The sequence below is a fragment of the Phocoena sinus genome, chromosome 11 (genome assembly GCF_008692025.1).
Source record: "Phocoena sinus isolate mPhoSin1 chromosome 11, mPhoSin1.pri, whole genome shotgun sequence".
In the NCBI taxonomy this organism is placed as follows: Eukaryota; Metazoa; Chordata; class Mammalia; order Artiodactyla; family Phocoenidae; genus Phocoena; species Phocoena sinus.
Genome location: NC_045773.1, coordinates 91541431 through 91559261, shown reverse-complemented (window position 1 = coordinate 91559261; position 17831 = coordinate 91541431). Strand labels below are relative to the sequence as shown.

The window sequence follows — 17831 nt, the reverse complement described above, 5'->3', positions numbered from 1 at the left end:
AGGCATCTGAAGGTCCCTTGTGGTTGCATGGAAAGTGAAGGAAGGTGGGAAAGTATGGAGTTTAAGGATGGAGGGTCAGTAAGTGGGAGCTGATGTCGTAGAAGAGAGTGACAAGGTGTAGGGTGGAGTGTCCTGGATAATAGCAGATGACGGTGATGAAGCCCTGAAGGGATCCGAGGCCAGATGGTGGCCATCTCCATTGAGCTGTGGGGCAGCCCCATGGCTCCCCTCCCGCCACTGTGGAAAGTTCACCCCCAGGAAATTGGGGCAGGGCTGTGTGACGGCGATGGAGGCTCGTTTTGTATCCTGTTCTGCTCGTTCATAACCATCTCTCTTTGGGGTCTCCCTCTTTCTCCATCCAGGTTCCGTGTGTACCACCCGCACCAAGACGGGAGTGGGGTACCCGCAGCTGAGTGCTGTGATCGAGTGCGCAGACTCGGCCCACGGCCTGAAGGGGCACATCATCTCAGTAAGTGTCCAAGTGGGGCTGGTGGAAGGGTCTGGGAGCATCTGAGGAAGGCCCCTGCTCCCTGGCTGCCCTTCACCTTGTTGGCATCCTGTGGGCTCGGGAGTGAGCCAGGCACATGGTCACGGCATTTGGTGACAGTCGACCCTACTCCCTATGGATTCAGCTCGAGGTGGTGGGTAGCATGACGGGGGGATACGTGGGGAGCTTTGAGAAAGTGAGAGGGCCACGTGTTAGCTTGCTAGGGCTGCCGTTACAAAGTGCCCCAGACTGGGTGGCTCAAACAAGAGAAATATATTGTCTCACAATCCTGGAGGCTAGAAGTCCAAGATTAAGGCGTCAGCAGGCCATGAAGCCTCCAGGGAAGGCTCTGTTCCAGGCCTCCCAAGCTTCTGATAGTTCCTTGGCTTATGGCACCAGAGCTCCAGTTTTTACGTGGTGTCCTCCCTGTGTGCATGTTTGCCCTTGTGTCCAAATTTCTCCTTTTTATAAGAACATCCGTCATTTTGGATTAGAGGCCCATTCTACTCCAGGGTGACCTCATTTTCGCTAATCACATCTGCAGTGGTGTCAGATGCTGTCACCGGTTACCGTAGTGAGGGCAGATTGAGTAGGATGTTGGGGGCAGAAGTTAGATTTTTGTGGGTGGAGAAATGTATGGGAAGGAGATGAGCAGAAGCAGAGTCAGTGATCATGAAGCTTCTGGAAGTACAGCACCTCAGTACTCAGCCACTAAATGTCAAGGATTGAATGAATGTCAAGTTAATCCTCAATTTATCTGTTATTCTACTCCACCTTTATCGACATGACCGTCATTCACATAGTTACCACGTCTCTCCCCTTCTAGATGAGATGCTCAGAATAGGACAGAACATGTCAGATATAACTGGATGGACTTGGACAGAGCTATGGCTTCCACTTATGTGGGTGATACATACATACATGTATATTATATATAATTAAATTATGTATATTTAATATATATATATAAATTCTGAAGTGGTGGTGTATTTTTAGTGGTGCTGTAACAATGAACTCGCACTGAATATAGTAAATTAAATCTTCAGACCTTTACACTTGTCCAGTTGCTAAGCCGAGCTCCCACATTAAGTAACTGACAGATTATTTTGTAAAAACTCCAGATGTAGTAAATTTCATATCCTGGTGGAATGATCTCTTGTTGATTTTGGCTCAGCATTTCAGCTGGTGAGATTTGATTTCCGGACCTGCTTTGAGGGTATAATAATACTCTTTAAAAATCCCTATGTGCACATCATCTCATTTGAGTTTTACTATGGCATTGGAGCCCTGCAGCCATTGCTTCCCCACACGTGACTTGTTACAACCAAAACGAAGATCTAGTTCTTTGACTCGTGGTCCAGCGCACACTTCCTGTGCTCCTTCCAGTTCTTTATCCAGACTTTCCATCCATCCATCCATCCATTCAGTCAGCACGTATTTATTGAGCATCTACTGTGTGCTAGAAGCCGGAATAAATGACCAAAGATTTATTGGCTGCTGACAGAGTTCTGAGACCTTCCAAATAATATCTTTTCCTTTTAGCTTTTGCTCCAGTGAACAAATTAAAACCTATTTATTGAACAACTCGTGTAAAAGGCTGACATAGAGCCATCATCCTACCTTTACGGAGTGTAGTGACTGAACTCACTGGAGTCACCAAACAGCACTGTCCTCCAATATGGTTCTCAAATGCTCACCGTAGCCTCGTCTTGGGCCGGCTGCATGACATTCACCAGGGAGACTTTTCACCGTAGACATTCCTGGACCCCATCCTGTTGAATTAGACTCTTCATAGTTTGCCCTCCAGAGCACCATATGTAATTAGTTATAAGTCTTCATTCACCATCAAGTGTCTTAATAACAATTTAGACCGTATATATCTTCCTTGAGTGGCCACCATTTCTGAATCAGTGGAGGTCAAATTAATGAAGTTTTACTATGAACTTATTCTGAGATCCCATACTTGTGTCTTTCTAGAAATTTCCCAGTTGCTTAGTTTGTAGGACCATTTGGGGAGTAGGGGTGGAGGCTCTGCTTGCACCACAAGTGACTCTGAAAATCAACTTGGGATCTCCTTACCCACCATATTTTATAGCTTTTGTCAGCGGTTCTCTAAGTGTGTGCCCAGACCTGGAGTATCATTATCAACTGAGGACTTGTTAGAAGTTCTTGGGCCTCGTCTCAGACCTACTGAATCAAACTCTGAAGGTGAGGCCCAGGAATCTTTTAACAAGCCCTCTAGGTACTTCAGATGTGCTCCCAAATTTGAGAACCACTGGCTTCTAGAGTCGAGGGTCGGTACACACAGGTCGGGTCCGTGTACCAGAGCCAGAGCTCTGTCTGCTGGCGCCTAGGGAACAGCTTCTGTCAATTTCTCAGGAATAGTGACAGCCCAGGCTGGTGATACCGATGCTCCAAGGTTCTTATTTTTCCATTGATGGCCAGAGCTTTCCTAGATGGGGTTAGAAGTTCAATCTGTAATGCAGACCCCGTGAAGTTCACAGACTTATATAGGTTCTGCACCCTTGACGTCAGTTCATTCCTTCTGACCAGCAGCTGAGTGTCTTGGGGTTCAAAGCAGCTGTTTTTCTCACTGTCCCTTTGTCTAATGGAGTTTCACAAGCAGGTTTCTCCCACTTGCCAAGAGTCCTACACCCACTGGAAACCCATCAACTGTTAGGATCCTGCCACTTTGTCCAGTTTCCTTCCAGCTGTCTCATTTTACACTTTCGTTGCTGAATTAGCATGTCTGTGCTACTGAAGTTCAGAAGGAAGCCACAGCAGGGGGTCGGTTACACCCAAGAGGCTGGACGTGAACTGTGGTCCACGTGGGCTTCTGAGAGGCAGAGGACTGAGAAATCCAGGACACCTCCTGGGTAGGTGAAGATTAAGGTGTGACCAGTTCATTTTGTCTTGTCATCTGCTAGGGACATGACACAAAGGAGAGCATTTTAAAGGTGGAAACAGCATTAGAGGAAGTAATGGCTGACATGTACTGAGCAGCTACTGTCTTTTGGGCACAGTACACCTATAATCTCTAATCCTTGGAACAATCTAGGTATTAGGTAGCTGTTCTCTTCATTGGACAGGTGTATTTGGGTTCTCTAGACAAACAGAACCAATAGGGTGTGTGTGTGCGTGTGTGTAGATATAGATTTATTATAAGGAATTGGTTCATGCCATGATGGGGCTGAGAAGTCTCAAGATCTGCAGGGGGGTTGGCAAGCTGGAGACCTAGGAGAGCTGATGGTGTGATTCCAGTCTGAGTCTGAAGGCCTGAGAACCAGAGAGAGCCAGTGTTTCTGTTGGAGTCAGTGTCCAGGGTCCCAGTTCTAAGGCAGTCAGTCAGGAAGCATTCCCTCACTTGGGGAAATCTCAGCCTTTTTGTGCTATTCAAGCCTTCAAGTGATTAGGTGAGGCCCACCCACATTAGGGAGGGCAATCTGCTTTACTCAGTCTGCTGATTCATGTGTTACTGTCATCCCCAAAACACCCTCACAGAAACATCCAGGACAATTTTTTGACCAAATGTCACTCCATGGCCCAGTTGATGCCTAAAATTAACTGTCACATCCAGTGAGGAGACTGAAGCTTTGAGACCTAAAGTAACTTGTTCAGCATCACACTGCTGGTGGGGGGCAGAGCCAGCTCTCAAACCGAGGTCTGTTCATCTCCCGTGTTCCACTCCTTCCCTTGACCACCCTCATTTAGAAAGTGTGGAGACTCCGAGGGTGAAGGGCTAGCTGAAGTCACCAAGAATGCAGGGTTGGCCCAGCATCCCGGGTCTGCTCCTTTCCCATCACACTGCTTTGGGGGACTTCAGCTTAACCTGTGTTTATAGCTCACCTTTTCCCCGCAGGGTCCCCAAGAATGTCTTCAAGTGAAGGGATCAGAGTCAGAACCTGGTGAACCCTTAGGAAGGGCAGGGATTGGAACAACCAGATGAGTTCATTGTCCACTGATACCCAGAATGGCTTGGACTTTGTAGTGCTTCACAGGACCTAAAAAAAGGTCCTGTGATGAGGTTGGCTGGGATCACTGTTGTCTCTTTACGCAAGGCCAAAATTTTAACCAGTGCATTTGATAAAGACCTAGAGAGCGTGCTTCTCTAGTTTGAGGAGGGAATGATAGAGGTCAAGCTGATTCGAAGTTACCCCTGACCCCCTCCTTGTCTACACCCAGTCAGTAGGGCTCTCATCCACTCACTGACCCTCTGCAAAGAAGGAAAGATTGATGGGCAAATTTCTTATTTTGTTGATTTAATGTAGTTGTTTAGGAAACGGTTAGACCATTATTTGGAAAGGCCTAAACAAAGTCATTCAAATAATTTATTTTGAGGCTTGAAGAATTCCCCAACCAAAAAGGTTTAGCCTAGAAAAAGTTAGAAATATAAAGGAAATAAAGATTACTGGAAATGCCATCTTTTTCAAAAAAATTATTTTACTAAAGTGTAGTTGATTTACAATGCTGGGTTAATTTCTGCTGTACAGCAGTGTGATTCAGTTATACATATATATATTCTTTTTCATATTCTTTTCTATTACGGTTTATCACAGGATGTTGAATGTAGTTTCATGTGCTGTACAGTAGGACCTTGTTTATCCACTTATACATAATAGTTCGCATCTGCTAATTAATCCCAAACTCTTCATCCCCCTCCTTCTTGGCAACCATAAGTCTGTTCTCTGTATCTGTGAGTCTGCTTCATAGATAAGTTCATTTGTGGCATATTTTAGATTCCACATATAAGTGATATCATATGGTATTTGTCTTTCTCTTTCTGACTTACTTCACTTAGTATGATAATCTCTAGGTCCATCCATGTTGCTGAGAATGGCATTATTTCATTCTTTTTTATGGCTGAGGAGTATTCCATTGTGTATGTATACCATATCTTTTTTATCCATTCATGTGTCGATGGACATTTAGGTTGTTTCCATGTCTTGGCTATTGTGAATAGTGCTGCTGTGAACATAGGGGTGAATGTATCTTTTCAAATTAGAGTTTTGTCTGCATGTACGCCCAGGAGTGGAATTTCTGGACCATATGGTAACTCTATTTTTAGTTTTTAAAGGAACTGCCGTAGTGTTTTCTATAGTGGCTGCACCAGTTTACATTCCCACCAGCAGTGTAGGAGGGTTCCCTTTCCTCCAAACCCTCTCCAGCAATGCTTCGTTATTTGTAGACTTTTTGATGGTGGCCATTCTGACCTGTGTGAGGTGATACCTCACTGTAGTTTTTTTTGTTTGTTTGTTTTTGTGGTACGCGGGCCTCTCACTGCTGTGGCCTCTCCCATTGCGGAGCATAGGCTCCGGACGCGCAGGCTCAGCGGCCATGGCTCACGGACCCAGCCGCTCCGCGGCATGTGGGATCCTCCCAAACGGGGGCACGAACCCGCGTCCCCTGCATCGGCAGGCGGACTCCCAACCACTGCGCCACCAGGGAAGCCCCTCACTGTAGTTTTGATTTGGATTCCTCTAATAATTAGCAATGATGAGCATCTTTTCATGTGCCTGTTGGCCATCTGTGTGTCTTTGGAGAAATGTTTATTTAGGTCTTTTGCCCATTATTTTGATTGGGGTGTTTGTTTTTTTGTTATGGAGTTGTATGAGCTGTTTGTATATTTTGAAAATTAAGCCCTTGTTGGCTGCATCATTTGCAAATATCCTTTCCCAGTCCGTAGGTTGTCTTTTTGTTTTGTTTATGGTTTCCTTTGCTGTGCAAAAGCTTACAAGTTTGATTAGGTCCCGTTTCTTTATTTTTGCTTCTATAGAAATGCCATCTTAAGATAACCACTGCTAATGTTTTTATATGTATGCTGCTAGACATTTTCAGAGTTTACTCTTAAGTAGCGTTCTAGTCTCGTTCTTCCATTATTATAGCTGTGTGACTTTGGGCAAGTCACTCAACCTTTCTGAGTCTCCCTCTTTGTCTTTCCCCACCTATAAAAGATCAGCTTCAGGTTCTTGTGGTGTTTGAATAGAAAAATGAAGTTTGTAACAATCCCTTGTTCGTAGCCGGTGCTTGATTCCAATTCCCTCTGCACACTGCATGCGGACTTTTCACTGCCCCTTCTTTTAGGGCTGGGCAAGTATTTTTAAGAAGAGGTCATGCTGAGAGTTCACAGATCAAATTGCCACTCATGTCCTGTGATGCCTTTTCTACTAAAATATGTTAACACTCTTGGAAAACAAGTAACCCTTGGAATTTTTGCATGTTGTTTTTTAAAAACTCCGTGCAGCTACGCATGTTCGTGTATGAAAGTAAGCATGTCTGATTGCAGAGGTTTCCCCATACTGCTCTGCCTCCTGAGAACATGAAAGGATGCTTTAACCACTTTTGGAAATTACCTATAAATGGTAGTAGGGAGAGGACTCCTTGGCCGTAAAGCGTTATGTGACGTTGGGTTGCATTGGGTTAAATTGCAGTCCCGCGCGTTTGCTCTGCATTATCTGTTTCATAAATCCCACCACAGCACAGTGAACAGACAAGGCCCTATGTATGGCTTCCTCTCTGTGGCACATCACAAAGTCCTATTAACTGTGGACATTTTGGCCCATCCTGGGAGGAGAAGACCTCATTTTCTTGGGGCCCCAAGAGCATAGACTTTGAGTCAGGCCTCATCGCTGACTACGTGAGTGTGGCATTTTCAGAAGCCAGCACGAGCCACCCTACTAGTCACGGGCTAATCACTCGCTAGTGAGTGAGCAAAAGACTTAAGGACACACTTTTGTGCATGTGTGTGACGTGAGTAACTTTTTTTTTTGCGGTACGAGGGCCTCTCACTGTTGTGGCCTCTCCTGTTGCGGAGCACAGGCTCTAGACACGCAGGCTCCGCGGCATGAGGGATCTTCCTGGACCGGGGCATGAACCCGCGTCCCCTGCATCGGCAGGCGGACTCCCAACCACTGCGCCACCAGGGAAGCCCCGAGTACACGTTTTTTAAAGTCAGATCGTGTTAGGGACCTTTTTATTGGGAGCATGAGTTTATTTAATCTTTTGAGGTTATAAGCTTGAAACCCTAGTGTGAAGAACTGGTTTAGATAAAAAGATAAAGCACTTTAAAAATAATGGCAGGTCAAGTGAAGTGGAGGGGTTGCACCTTTGAAAGAGAAAGTAAATATAGTGGAGATTTGAAGCACCAACAGGATCCACAGAGCCTTAACTGCCTTCACATGAAGGGCCTTGGCCAGGTACCTTCTATGGAGAGACTCTGCCTCTGAAACAATTGCTCATGAACCCGTGGCCCTCCAGGGTCAGGGAAGCCACAGGTGAATAATGTACTTGATCAAGGAGGAGATAATTGCCATCAGTAAATATTCATAAAAGCCAGAGATTGAGCCTTCACACCTGCTTTTTGATCAGAATTGCAAAGAAGCAAGGAAGTAGTATTTTGAGGTCTAGCTCCCGGAGGGACAGGGCTAAAAGCATATCGGAAAAGAAGGATTGAGTCACAGAGACCCACGTCCTCAGCTGGAGATGCTATTTGTAAAGTGGTTTGTCCCAGTTCCACGGAGACGCCCTCCAACTCAAGGGCCGCACGCACCTTCCTGCCATCATCACACAAGGTAGCCCGGGTGGCCTGGGTCTCCTGTGTCCTTCCCAAAGTGTGTCCCCCCTCCTGGGGACAGGCACTTCCCTCCGAGACCCATTCTGGGCTCTGTCACGTCACGCCAGCCCCAAGCACTGCCCCAGCTTCCGGTGCCTCTGTTTCTTGCCTCTCCCTGCTGGGCAGGCTGCTACCCCAGGCCACCTCTCTGGCCTTTTCCTCCTCGGACCTCACACGGGCCACATTGCCGATAGGAGGTAAGCAGCCTGGTTATTTTGTGCCTCTTGTGCTTGTAAGAAAACACAATGAGTCTGTGTCCTAGTACCTTTGTACTGGATCCCTGGTGTTGAAACATAAGCCCCACAGCCAAACTGCCGGGCAGCCCAAGGTGTCAGGCAACCCCACCAGGCACTGAACCAGCGTAGGGCCCTGTGTGGGTCCAGTGGGTGTCAGGAATGCATGTTTGACTTGGAGGTAACTGGATACCTTACAGGAAGGTGACTAAGAGACACGTGGAGTAGCTGGAAGTATAAAGGAGCGAATTCAGTGTCCTCTCTGGCTCATAAAGTACTTCTGCTTCTGTGCTAAATAAACCTCACTTCACACCGGGCAGTGGGGGAAAGATGACCACTGAATGATGGTTACGTGGCTGGCCAGTGGCCAGGCGTGTTGAGCAGGGGCTGGCAGAGGATGAGGTCCAGCCCCTGCGCCCTGCCCGCTCGCTCAGCAGTTCCTGCTTCTGCATCCCAGGAGGGGTGCCGGTGCCCGGGCTCGGGGTGGGGAGGGGGACAGGCAGTGAGCGTGCAGACCTGAGACAGGACTGACGGGGCCTGGGGACCAGAAGGTGCGGTGGTGAGGGGAGTGTCGGGCCTTGGCCCTGAGGGTTGTGTGCTTGGCTGCAGGCAGGGGTGGGAGGAAGGGGCTGGACCAGCAGATGCCATCGAGTGCCCCCAGGGGAGGGGGATGGCCGGCCAGGCTCCCACTGACAGCCTTTCTTTGCTCTTTCCTTTTTGAAGGATGGAGGCTGCACGTGTCCAGGAGATGTCGCCAAAGCCTTTGGTAAGAGGCCGCAGAGGGGGAGGGGAGGGAGCTCCCTTGCAGGGGTGCCGGAAGGAGGTGGCAGACACGTTAGGAAGTTCAGGGCCAATCCTGAGTTTCCTCTCCACCGATTTCAGCCCCTGATTGGCCCAGATCCTGGCATCAGTTTGGTTCCGGTTGGTGGCAGAGCAGGCCGAGTGCCCAGGGATAGATGGAGGGGTGTTGCCCTGTGGGCCAGGAGTGGGTGAAGTCATAGCCCAGAAATCACCACTGGGAAGGCTCAGGGTACCCGAGGAAGAGGACTGTATCGGGTCTGAGATACCGAAACTTCAGCGAGGGGGTCTTCGGAGCCTAACATGGGGGACTCCTGAGGGAGGGACGGGAGCCCTAGCCGCAGTTCCTCACCACAGGCCGAGGAGTCTGTGTCGCACCAGGGGCGGCAGCGTCTGGCTGTGACCCCGCAGGGCTGGGCCACGGTGCCCCAGCCAGGTGTTTTCTTGGGGAGGCACTGGAGGTCCAGCATCTCTGCGTGCTGTGCTCTGAGCTGCCGCACAGCTGGGGAACCCCGAGGTGAGGCCATGTGTGCTGGCAGGGGCATCTCTACTGTTGATTTTTGTGCTACGTGTACTTAATACTGATGGGTGTTCTGTCTCGGGCTCCCTTGTGATAGGGCACACGGTGCACCCTGCCCAAGTGGTGTCTGGACTCCCACTCCGGCAGCTTTCCCTCCCCGCGCTCCCCCAGGAAATGCAGCCACGCCTGTGGAGGGAGAGGGACCAGGTCGGGGCAAAATGCTGGTTAGGAAGGGACACGAGAGTGTTCAGAAAGGAAAATAACTGGAAGCCACTACAAAGCATTGTTTGAGGGGATCTGTGCTCTGTGTTCCTGCTGTTTACATCTGCCCCTGGGGTTGTGGTTTTCGGGAGGCCTGGCCAGACACCAGTTGTCCTCTGCCCCCTTATAATCACGGCAGGGGGGCGGTCAAGGAGCCAGCAGTCATGTTAGGGACCCTGCAGGGAAGAGTCTGCAAAGCTTGCTGCCAAGTAGAGAGGTCCTGGGCCTTGGTTCCCTGATTTCCAGGCCCAGGGGCCAGCCCTGTAGCCCCTGCCTTCCGTAATGCTGGACGGAAGGGACTGGAACGCCTGATGCACGCCCCAAAGTCCTCTTGTAAATATTTAAGTGACCAGATGGAGGCAGTCAAGGTCACGTTTCAGAGGATCCTGTGTTTGCTTCTCCTTGTCCTTCATCGTGATGACTTCACAGCATCTGTACGCTGATGTCCTCCCCTTCTGAATATAAACCCTCAATAGGACTCGCTGAGGGTGGGGAATAGTGACTGTTCCTGTTTCTTCCACGTAGGCCTTTCACTTTCCTAACAACTAGTTAGTGCCCATCTCCCATGTGCTATAATAAACGCTGAGGACACAGCAGTGAGTTAGCCCCACCCCGTTCCAGCTATCCGTGGTCCTGATCCAACATAACCTACGAAGGCAGTTTCAACACCCCAGTCTCCTGTGTACCTATCCTGGAAGTTTCACGTCATTTGGTGATTAATATGGGGTATTGTTTACTCTGGAAGTCAAATGTTTATCACAGCAGAGGTGCGGGTGGAGTTTTACGGGATGTATACACACGTGTGTGTGTATGTGTATGACGTATATACTTACAGGTTTCTCTCCTTCACGCCCAAGCTCTAGTGCAGGAGGTTCTGTCTGTTCTGAGGTCCCTTCATAGCTACACTGTGTGAGCGTGCTGAGAGCTTCAGGTAGACCAGATGCCTGATGGGGACATGGTAGAGGAGTTATTGTGTTACGTATGAGGTTGGACAACATGCTGAGGTGCTGCCCAATTATTAATGCTTCTTTGATTTTCAGAGAGTTAGACCTGTGGAAGGTGGTCATAGATAGGAAGTCACCAATAACCATTAAGGGTTGTCCACTGTTATTAACCACCCAAGCTTCAGGAGGCTAACTTGTTGCTTGGAGCATCCAGTGCCCATCTGCCCTTACCTTTTTTCCAAGTGGGGAGGTTGAGCTTTTCTCTGACCACAGCCAGGAGGAGGGCGGGTGAGTTGGTAGCACTTGCATCTTTCCAGAGCCCATTTTCTCTGAGCTCTTTTCTCTGCTGCTTCTTTTCGTCCCCACTTCGGAGTGCAGGAGCCGGAGCAGATTTTGTCATGCTGGGAGGGATGTTTTCGGGCCATACTGAGTGTGCTGGAGAGGTGATCGAGAGGAATGGACAGAAGCTCAAGCTGTTCTATGGGATGAGCTCAGAGACAGCGATGAAGAAACACGCGGGAGGGGTTGCGGAGTACAGGTATGGAGGGTGGGTGGAGCGGGGGGGGGGGGGGGGCAGCACCGTCACCAGTGAGGTTGCGTTCCCCGGCTCCTTACAGAAATGGGGTGGAAGTGGGTCTCAAAGACTATGAGTCTGTATATTATAGTACCACAGGAAGGAGCTAGAACACATACGTATTTCTTAATTAAGATGTTCAATTAAGAAATAACTGTATGGGGCTTCCTTGGTGGCGCAGTGGTTGAGAGTCCGCCTGCCGATGCAGGGGACACAGGTTCGTGCCCCGGTCCGGGAAGATCCCACATGCCGCGGAGCGGCTGGGCCCGTGAGCCATGGCCGGAGCCTGTGCTCCACAACGGGAGAGGCCACAACAGTGAGAGGCCCGCGTACCGGAAAAAAAAAAAAAAAAGAAATAACTGTATGGCTTAAATGTTTTTTTTTTTAACTGAAGTACAGTTGATTTACAATGTTGTGTTAGTTTCAAGTGTACAGCAAAGTGATTCAGTTATATATACATATTCATCTATTTTTTTTCAGATTCTTTCTCCTTATAGATGATTACAAAATATTGAGTATCGTTCCCTGTGCTATACAGTAGGTCTTTGTTGGTTATGTGTTTTAAATATAGCAGTGTGTACATGTCAATCCCAAACTCCCCACCTATCCCTACCCCCAACCCTTCCTTCCTGGTAACCATAAGTTCATTCTCTTTGTTTTAGATTTGCATGATATATGATTTGTCTTTCTCTGTCTTACTTCACTTAGTATGATAATCTCTAGGTCCATCCATGTTGCTGCAAATGGCATTATTTCATTCTTTTTAATGGCTGAGTAATATTCCATTGTGTGTATATATATATATATATATATATATATATATACTCCACATCTTCTTTATGGAGTATATGGACATTTAGGTTGCTTCCATGTCTTGGCTATTGTAAACAGTGCTGCAATGAACATCGGGGGTGCATGTATCCTTTCGAACCATGTTTTCCTCTGGATATATGCCCAGGAGTGGGATTGCTTGATCATATGGTAGCTCTATTTTTAGTTTCTTAAGGAACCTCCATACTGTACTCCATAGTGGCTGTACATTCCCACCAACAGTGTAGGAGGGTTCCCTTTCTTCCACACCCTCTCCAGCATTTATTGTTTGTAGACTTCTTGATGATGGCCATTCTGACTGGTGTGAGGTAATATCTCATTGTAGTTTTGATTTGCATTTCTCTAATAATTAGCAATGTCGAGAATCTTTTCATGTGCCTCTTGGCCATCTGTATGTCTTCTTTGGAGAAATGTCTGTTTAGGTCTTCTGCCCATTTTTTGATTGGGTTGTTTTTTTCAATATTGAGCCGCATGAGCTGTTTGTAAATTTTGAAGATTAATCCCTTGTTGGTCGCATATTTTGCATATTTTCTCCCATCCTGAGGGTTGTCTTTTCGTCTTATGGTTTCCTTTGCTTTGCAAAAGCTTTTCCGTTTCCTTAGGTCCCATTTGTTTATTTTTGTTTTTATTTCCATTTCTCTAGGAGGTGGGTCAAAAAGGATCTTGCTGTGATTTATGTCAGAGTGTTCTGCCTGTGTTTTCCTCTAAGAGTTTTATGGTATCCGGTCTTACATTTAGGTCTTTAATCCATTTTATTTTTGTGTATGGTGCTAAAGAATGTTCTACTTTCATTCTTTTACATGTAGGTGTCCAGTTCCCAGCGCCACTTAGTGAGGAGGCTGTCTTTTCTCCATTGTATAGTCTTGCCTCCGTTGTCGTAGATTAATTGACCATAGGCGTGTGGGTTTATTCTGGGCTTTCTGTCCTGTTCCATTGATCTATATTTCTATTTTTGTGCCCGTACTATGAAGTCAGGGAGCCTGATTCCTCCAACTTTTTCTTTCTTGAGACTGCTTTGGTTATTTTGTGTCTCCATACAAATTTTAAGATTTTTTTTGTCCTAGTTCTGTGAAAAATGCCATTAGTAATTTGATAGGGATTGCACTGAATACGTAAATTACCTTGGGTAGTATAGTAATTTTGACAATATTTATTTTTCCAATCCAAGAACATGGTATATCTTTCCATTTGTTTGTGTCATCTTTGATTAGAAAACATATGTTGCCTCTTTGAAACTAGCTATAATTTTCATCCAACCAGGCTTTGCAGTGTTTGGGGCCCCAGAAAGGCAGTGCAGAGGGGAAGTATTTGGGGATAAGTTGGAAATGGAACTAGGAGTATGTGTGAGTAGGTATGACTCTTGTTCAACCAGCCCTGGAGGGGACCCTCCAGACTTCCAGGCCTTCTCCTGGTATCACAGCCTTGTCCTGGTATCACAGCCTTGTCCTGATAGGGCTGGTGTGGAGCCTGAGATGAGTCAGGCTAGAAGTGGCAGGCAGAAGGATGGGTCCCCCGCTGCATATGATACAGGGGTGGGCGAGACCACCTCACAGAGGTCAGGCCTTTTGGGAAGAGTGCTGTGTGTCACCTGCAGTGGCTCCCACAGGACTCTTCCCTGCCTCTGGGCTCAAGCAGTTGACACAGGCAGTATTTTTAGGCATTTAATTATGTTACTGTGCAGAAGGGATGCTCACGTCTGCTTATCTGCTCCACTTCCATTTTAATTGTGTGCACGTGTGTTTTAAGAACGTTGTGACAGAACATACCCACTGTCTCGCCCTGCTCCACAGTCTGTCACTGCTTCTCATCAGAGTTTGCACTGATGACAAGCTGTGCACAGGACAGGAGGCCCTGCATCCTTAGAAGGATGTCCTTAGAAGGATGGAAACTCAGGCCCCCTGCCATGCGCTGATAACCTCCATTTCCTACCACTTATTCCACACCCGAAAGCTTACAATGAAGGTGTGGGATTCAGATGGATTGTGTAAGGTTTGAGCCAACCTAGAGGTACACATCTCAACTCCACTGAGATTTTCAGGTGGGTGGGAGGGCAGGAGGGGTGGGTTCTCCCCCCCCCCCCACTGAAGCTCTGTTTCTTGGGTACTGGTAGGCTGACTTCAATCCTCTTTTGGGGGGAATCTCAGTATCAGTGATGTTGTGGTATGCGAACACATACCACACCACCAGGGGACTACATTTATACCTTCATTCTGGAAACTGCAGACAGTCCAAGCAAGAGGGACACGCCCCGCCCACACCGCCTCCGAAGGCCTCTCTCCTGTGTGGTGACTGCCGGAGGAGGCTGTACAGTGTGTTGTGGGAGAGAAGGGGAGGGGTTTACTGTCTCACATCCGACCTGGACCTCTGGCCAAGAAGCTTATTTAATGCTTTGCCAGTGACCAGTGTCACCGTTCAAGGGCCCATGCCTGTCTCCTATGTGCTGGTCCGGAAGTGGAGCCGTTGCGATTCCATGACAGTCAGTTGCTTTGCCTGGAGGACATTTTTTGCCCTCTAGCCGTTGCATCTGTTTTGGGTTCTAAGAAAAGTAGGTAGGGAAGGCCAGACTCGGGGGGGGGGGGGGAACAGAAGCCAAGGAGCTGGGGAAAAAAAAATCCTCTCCTGTGATTTCAGCAGGGTTTAAACAAAAAAGAAAACAGAAGATTTGGGAGTATCAAGACTCAGTTCCAGAGTTGGATTCAAATCTTAGCCAAGGAAGCAAAGTGCTGAAGTACCTTAATCCAGAGGCAGCCTGAGCCTGTAGGCTGCATCTGTGTTCTCTTTCTAGATCTGTCTCCCTCCCTCCCAGCACCTGATGTCTTCCTGAGAATGATTCTCCGTCTTTGATGTTGTATTTAATTAAGGCAGAGTTATTTATGCTTTACTAGTTCTTTCCCACTCATTACCCACTTAGTTCTCTTGCTGTCCTTGGGAGACAGATCAGAGCCCTTCATTTTACAGATGAGAAGACTTGGGCATCAACGATAAGTGACTTGTAAAAGGTGCCATCACCACTTAGCAAAGAAGCAATGCTGAGGAACTGGAGGATGTCCAGTAAGCCTCGGGAAGGCCATGGAAACCGCTTTTAAAAAATGAAAGGGCCATCATTTCAGGTACACGTGCGCGTGTCGGTCTCTGGTCACAGAGTGCAGTGACGCCAGTCATCTTGGGTGTGTGTGGCCAGTGGCCGGCTTCGTGAACTTGGTGCTGTAAACCAGCCACTAACTAGGCCAGCCCTTGGTCTGGTGGATGGTTTAAGTTGCTAGATTTCACCCGAGGGTAGTCTTGCAGGTGTAGATTGCCATGCTCAAGAATTACTACCCTTTTGAAATTCTAGGTAATAACTTTTTGATCAAGAGATGCTACTTTTTCAGTATTTAGTTAATCGTTAAAATTTCCAGATGGCCTGACCCTTAGATGGAGGCTGGAGTTTTGCATGGATTGGAGAGTTCCTTCTTGTAATGTCCCTCCTAAAGTAAGTCTGGATTGTATCTCCATCTTGCAGTAAGGGGACGTGACGTGGAATCAGCAGTGTTAAGACTCAGCAAGGACAGATGTGTTCTAGTGTTGGCGCCATGTGCCAGCTCTTCTGAATTTCTCAGTGTCCCCCTGAAAACTCAGAAGACGCTAACCAAAGCCCTGCAGCCTCCGGTGCTGAGAAAGTCCTTAGTTCTGCTCTGGTTCCACCTTTCAGGAGCCCCGCGCCACGCCCAGGACAACAGGCATAGTGATTTGTGCAGACGCAGGGTGGCGAGCTGGGGGCAGGGGCACCCGACAAGGGCCCTGGGAAGACAGGCCGTGTGAGTGGAGCCACTAACCTTACTAGTGGAGGTTTCCACGTCACCTCGCGGTGCTTGACTTGTCCCTTTTCTCCATCCTTTCCCTCCTCCTCCCCGGCTTGTCCCCTGTGAAGGTGCTCTGTCTGACCCTGACTGGAGAGCTGGCAGGGGTGGGGGAGGGACGCTGTGGGCTTGTTCCGTTGTTGATCAGGGAGAGCACGCAGCAGAGACGCTGGTGGGCAGTGGTCAGGAGGTCTGTTCCGCTGTCCCGTAGGTATTCTGGGGCTCTGGGTCAGTTGGAGGTGTGTGTACAACATGAACAGAGACTGGAAAGGCGGGGCTGGTTTTCGATGGGGACGGAGTAGTACACACTGCTGGGGAGGACGTCGCCCTCCGGGGTGACGGTCTGGGTCTGTGACTCTTCCAGGGTTGCTGAAGGGCTCTGGGCAGCCAGCAGCGAGGTCACGCATCTTGGGTAGGAGGAGTGCCTTCCTCTGAGATGCTGGCCTGACCTGCGTGGCGTGTGCAGCAAGGCCGATGCGGGCGTGGCGTTGGAGGGTGGCGTGTAGCTGCCCAAGTGCCTTGGGCTACGGCTGGGTAATCCTCTTGGCCGGCTTCTTAAGGGAAAAGAACCAGATTAAAAGAAAAAACCTCCCTTTTTCTTCCAGAGCCTCTGAGGGCAAGACCGTGGAAGTGCCTTACAAAGGGGATGTCAAGAACACTATTCTGGACATACTCGGAGGACTGAGGTCTACCTGCACCTATGTAGGGGCTGCCAAACTCAAAGAGCTCAGCAGAAGGGCGACGTTCATCCGGGTGACCCAGCAGCACAACACCGTGTTCAGCTAACCTCGAGATCAAGGACGAGACGACCTCCAGCCGCCGGAAGCGTCTGCACAGGCCTGCTTTCCCACCCCCCTCCTCCTGTGACGGCAGAGGGTCCGGCTGATCCCAGAAGCAAGGCACTTCCTGGGTCAGCGGTTGGAGCTTAGCTGCCCAGAACGTGTAACCTCCTTGTTAAAACTAACACTCACGCCTTTTTCTTTTCTTTCCTTTTTTTTTTTTTTTTTTTTAAGAAAATGGTTTCACTTTAATATAATGCTATGAAGACTTGCCTGCGTGCTGGAGTCTGCATTTGCAGGACCAAGTGGTCGGGGGAGCTGGGGGGTTTTCTGCCTTCTTCCCACGCTTGGCTTTTAGCGGTCAAGGTACCTGGGGAGGGGAGGGGAGGGCGGGAGGGGAAGATTCGGGGGGGAACCACAGCTAGAGGAACCGGCATCCCCTCCCTCCAGCTTTCGGTTGCTGGCAAAGAACAAAAGCAGTTGACAGGTGAACCTGAAGAATTTGATTCCGGCAGGTGCCCCCAAGGTGCGGTGACGTGTTTCCACCACCTTTCTTGCACATGCCTTTTGGGAGCAGGTCCTCTATTGCTGCTGCTTCTAGGAAGCTGTCCCCGTCCTGGTTTAAATTTGCTTTGTTCTCCCCCGTCTCTTCCCTCTCCTCCTCCGTTCTGGCTCATTGGGTTGGCCTCTCAAAGAATATTATTTTGAAGTTCCATGAGATCTTTTATTGAAAGGTTATCCACTGAAAAGCTGGCAGGTAGAGTCCCACTGGAAAGCAACCAAAACCTTGAGCAGTGCCTTCCTAAAAGGCATTGGTTTAAAATCTGAGACAGAACCGTTCCCTTGTCACAGTTTCCAGGAAGGACCACCGGGCACTACTGTATAAGGGTCTGTTCATTGGTGACAGTGGTACTTCCTTGGAGAAAGGACCCGTGGCCTTGGCAGGGATCCCACAG

General features: G+C 48.6%; 1 protein-coding gene across 1 annotated transcript in view; it reads left to right on the top strand.

The window, feature by feature from the left end:
* GMPR (guanosine monophosphate reductase) overlaps positions 1-17148 on the top strand; it is a 40948-nt gene extending 23800 nt beyond the window's left edge. The window contains exons 6-9 of the mRNA XM_032647560.1: positions 363-469; positions 9053-9095; positions 11231-11390; positions 16702-17148. Of these exons, the coding sequence (XP_032503451.1) occupies positions 363-469; positions 9053-9095; positions 11231-11390; positions 16702-16882 (491 nt within the window). The 3' untranslated portion in view covers positions 16883-17148. The remainder of the gene's footprint in view (positions 1-362; positions 470-9052; positions 9096-11230; positions 11391-16701) is intronic.
* Positions 17149-17831: the final 683 nt, after the last annotated feature.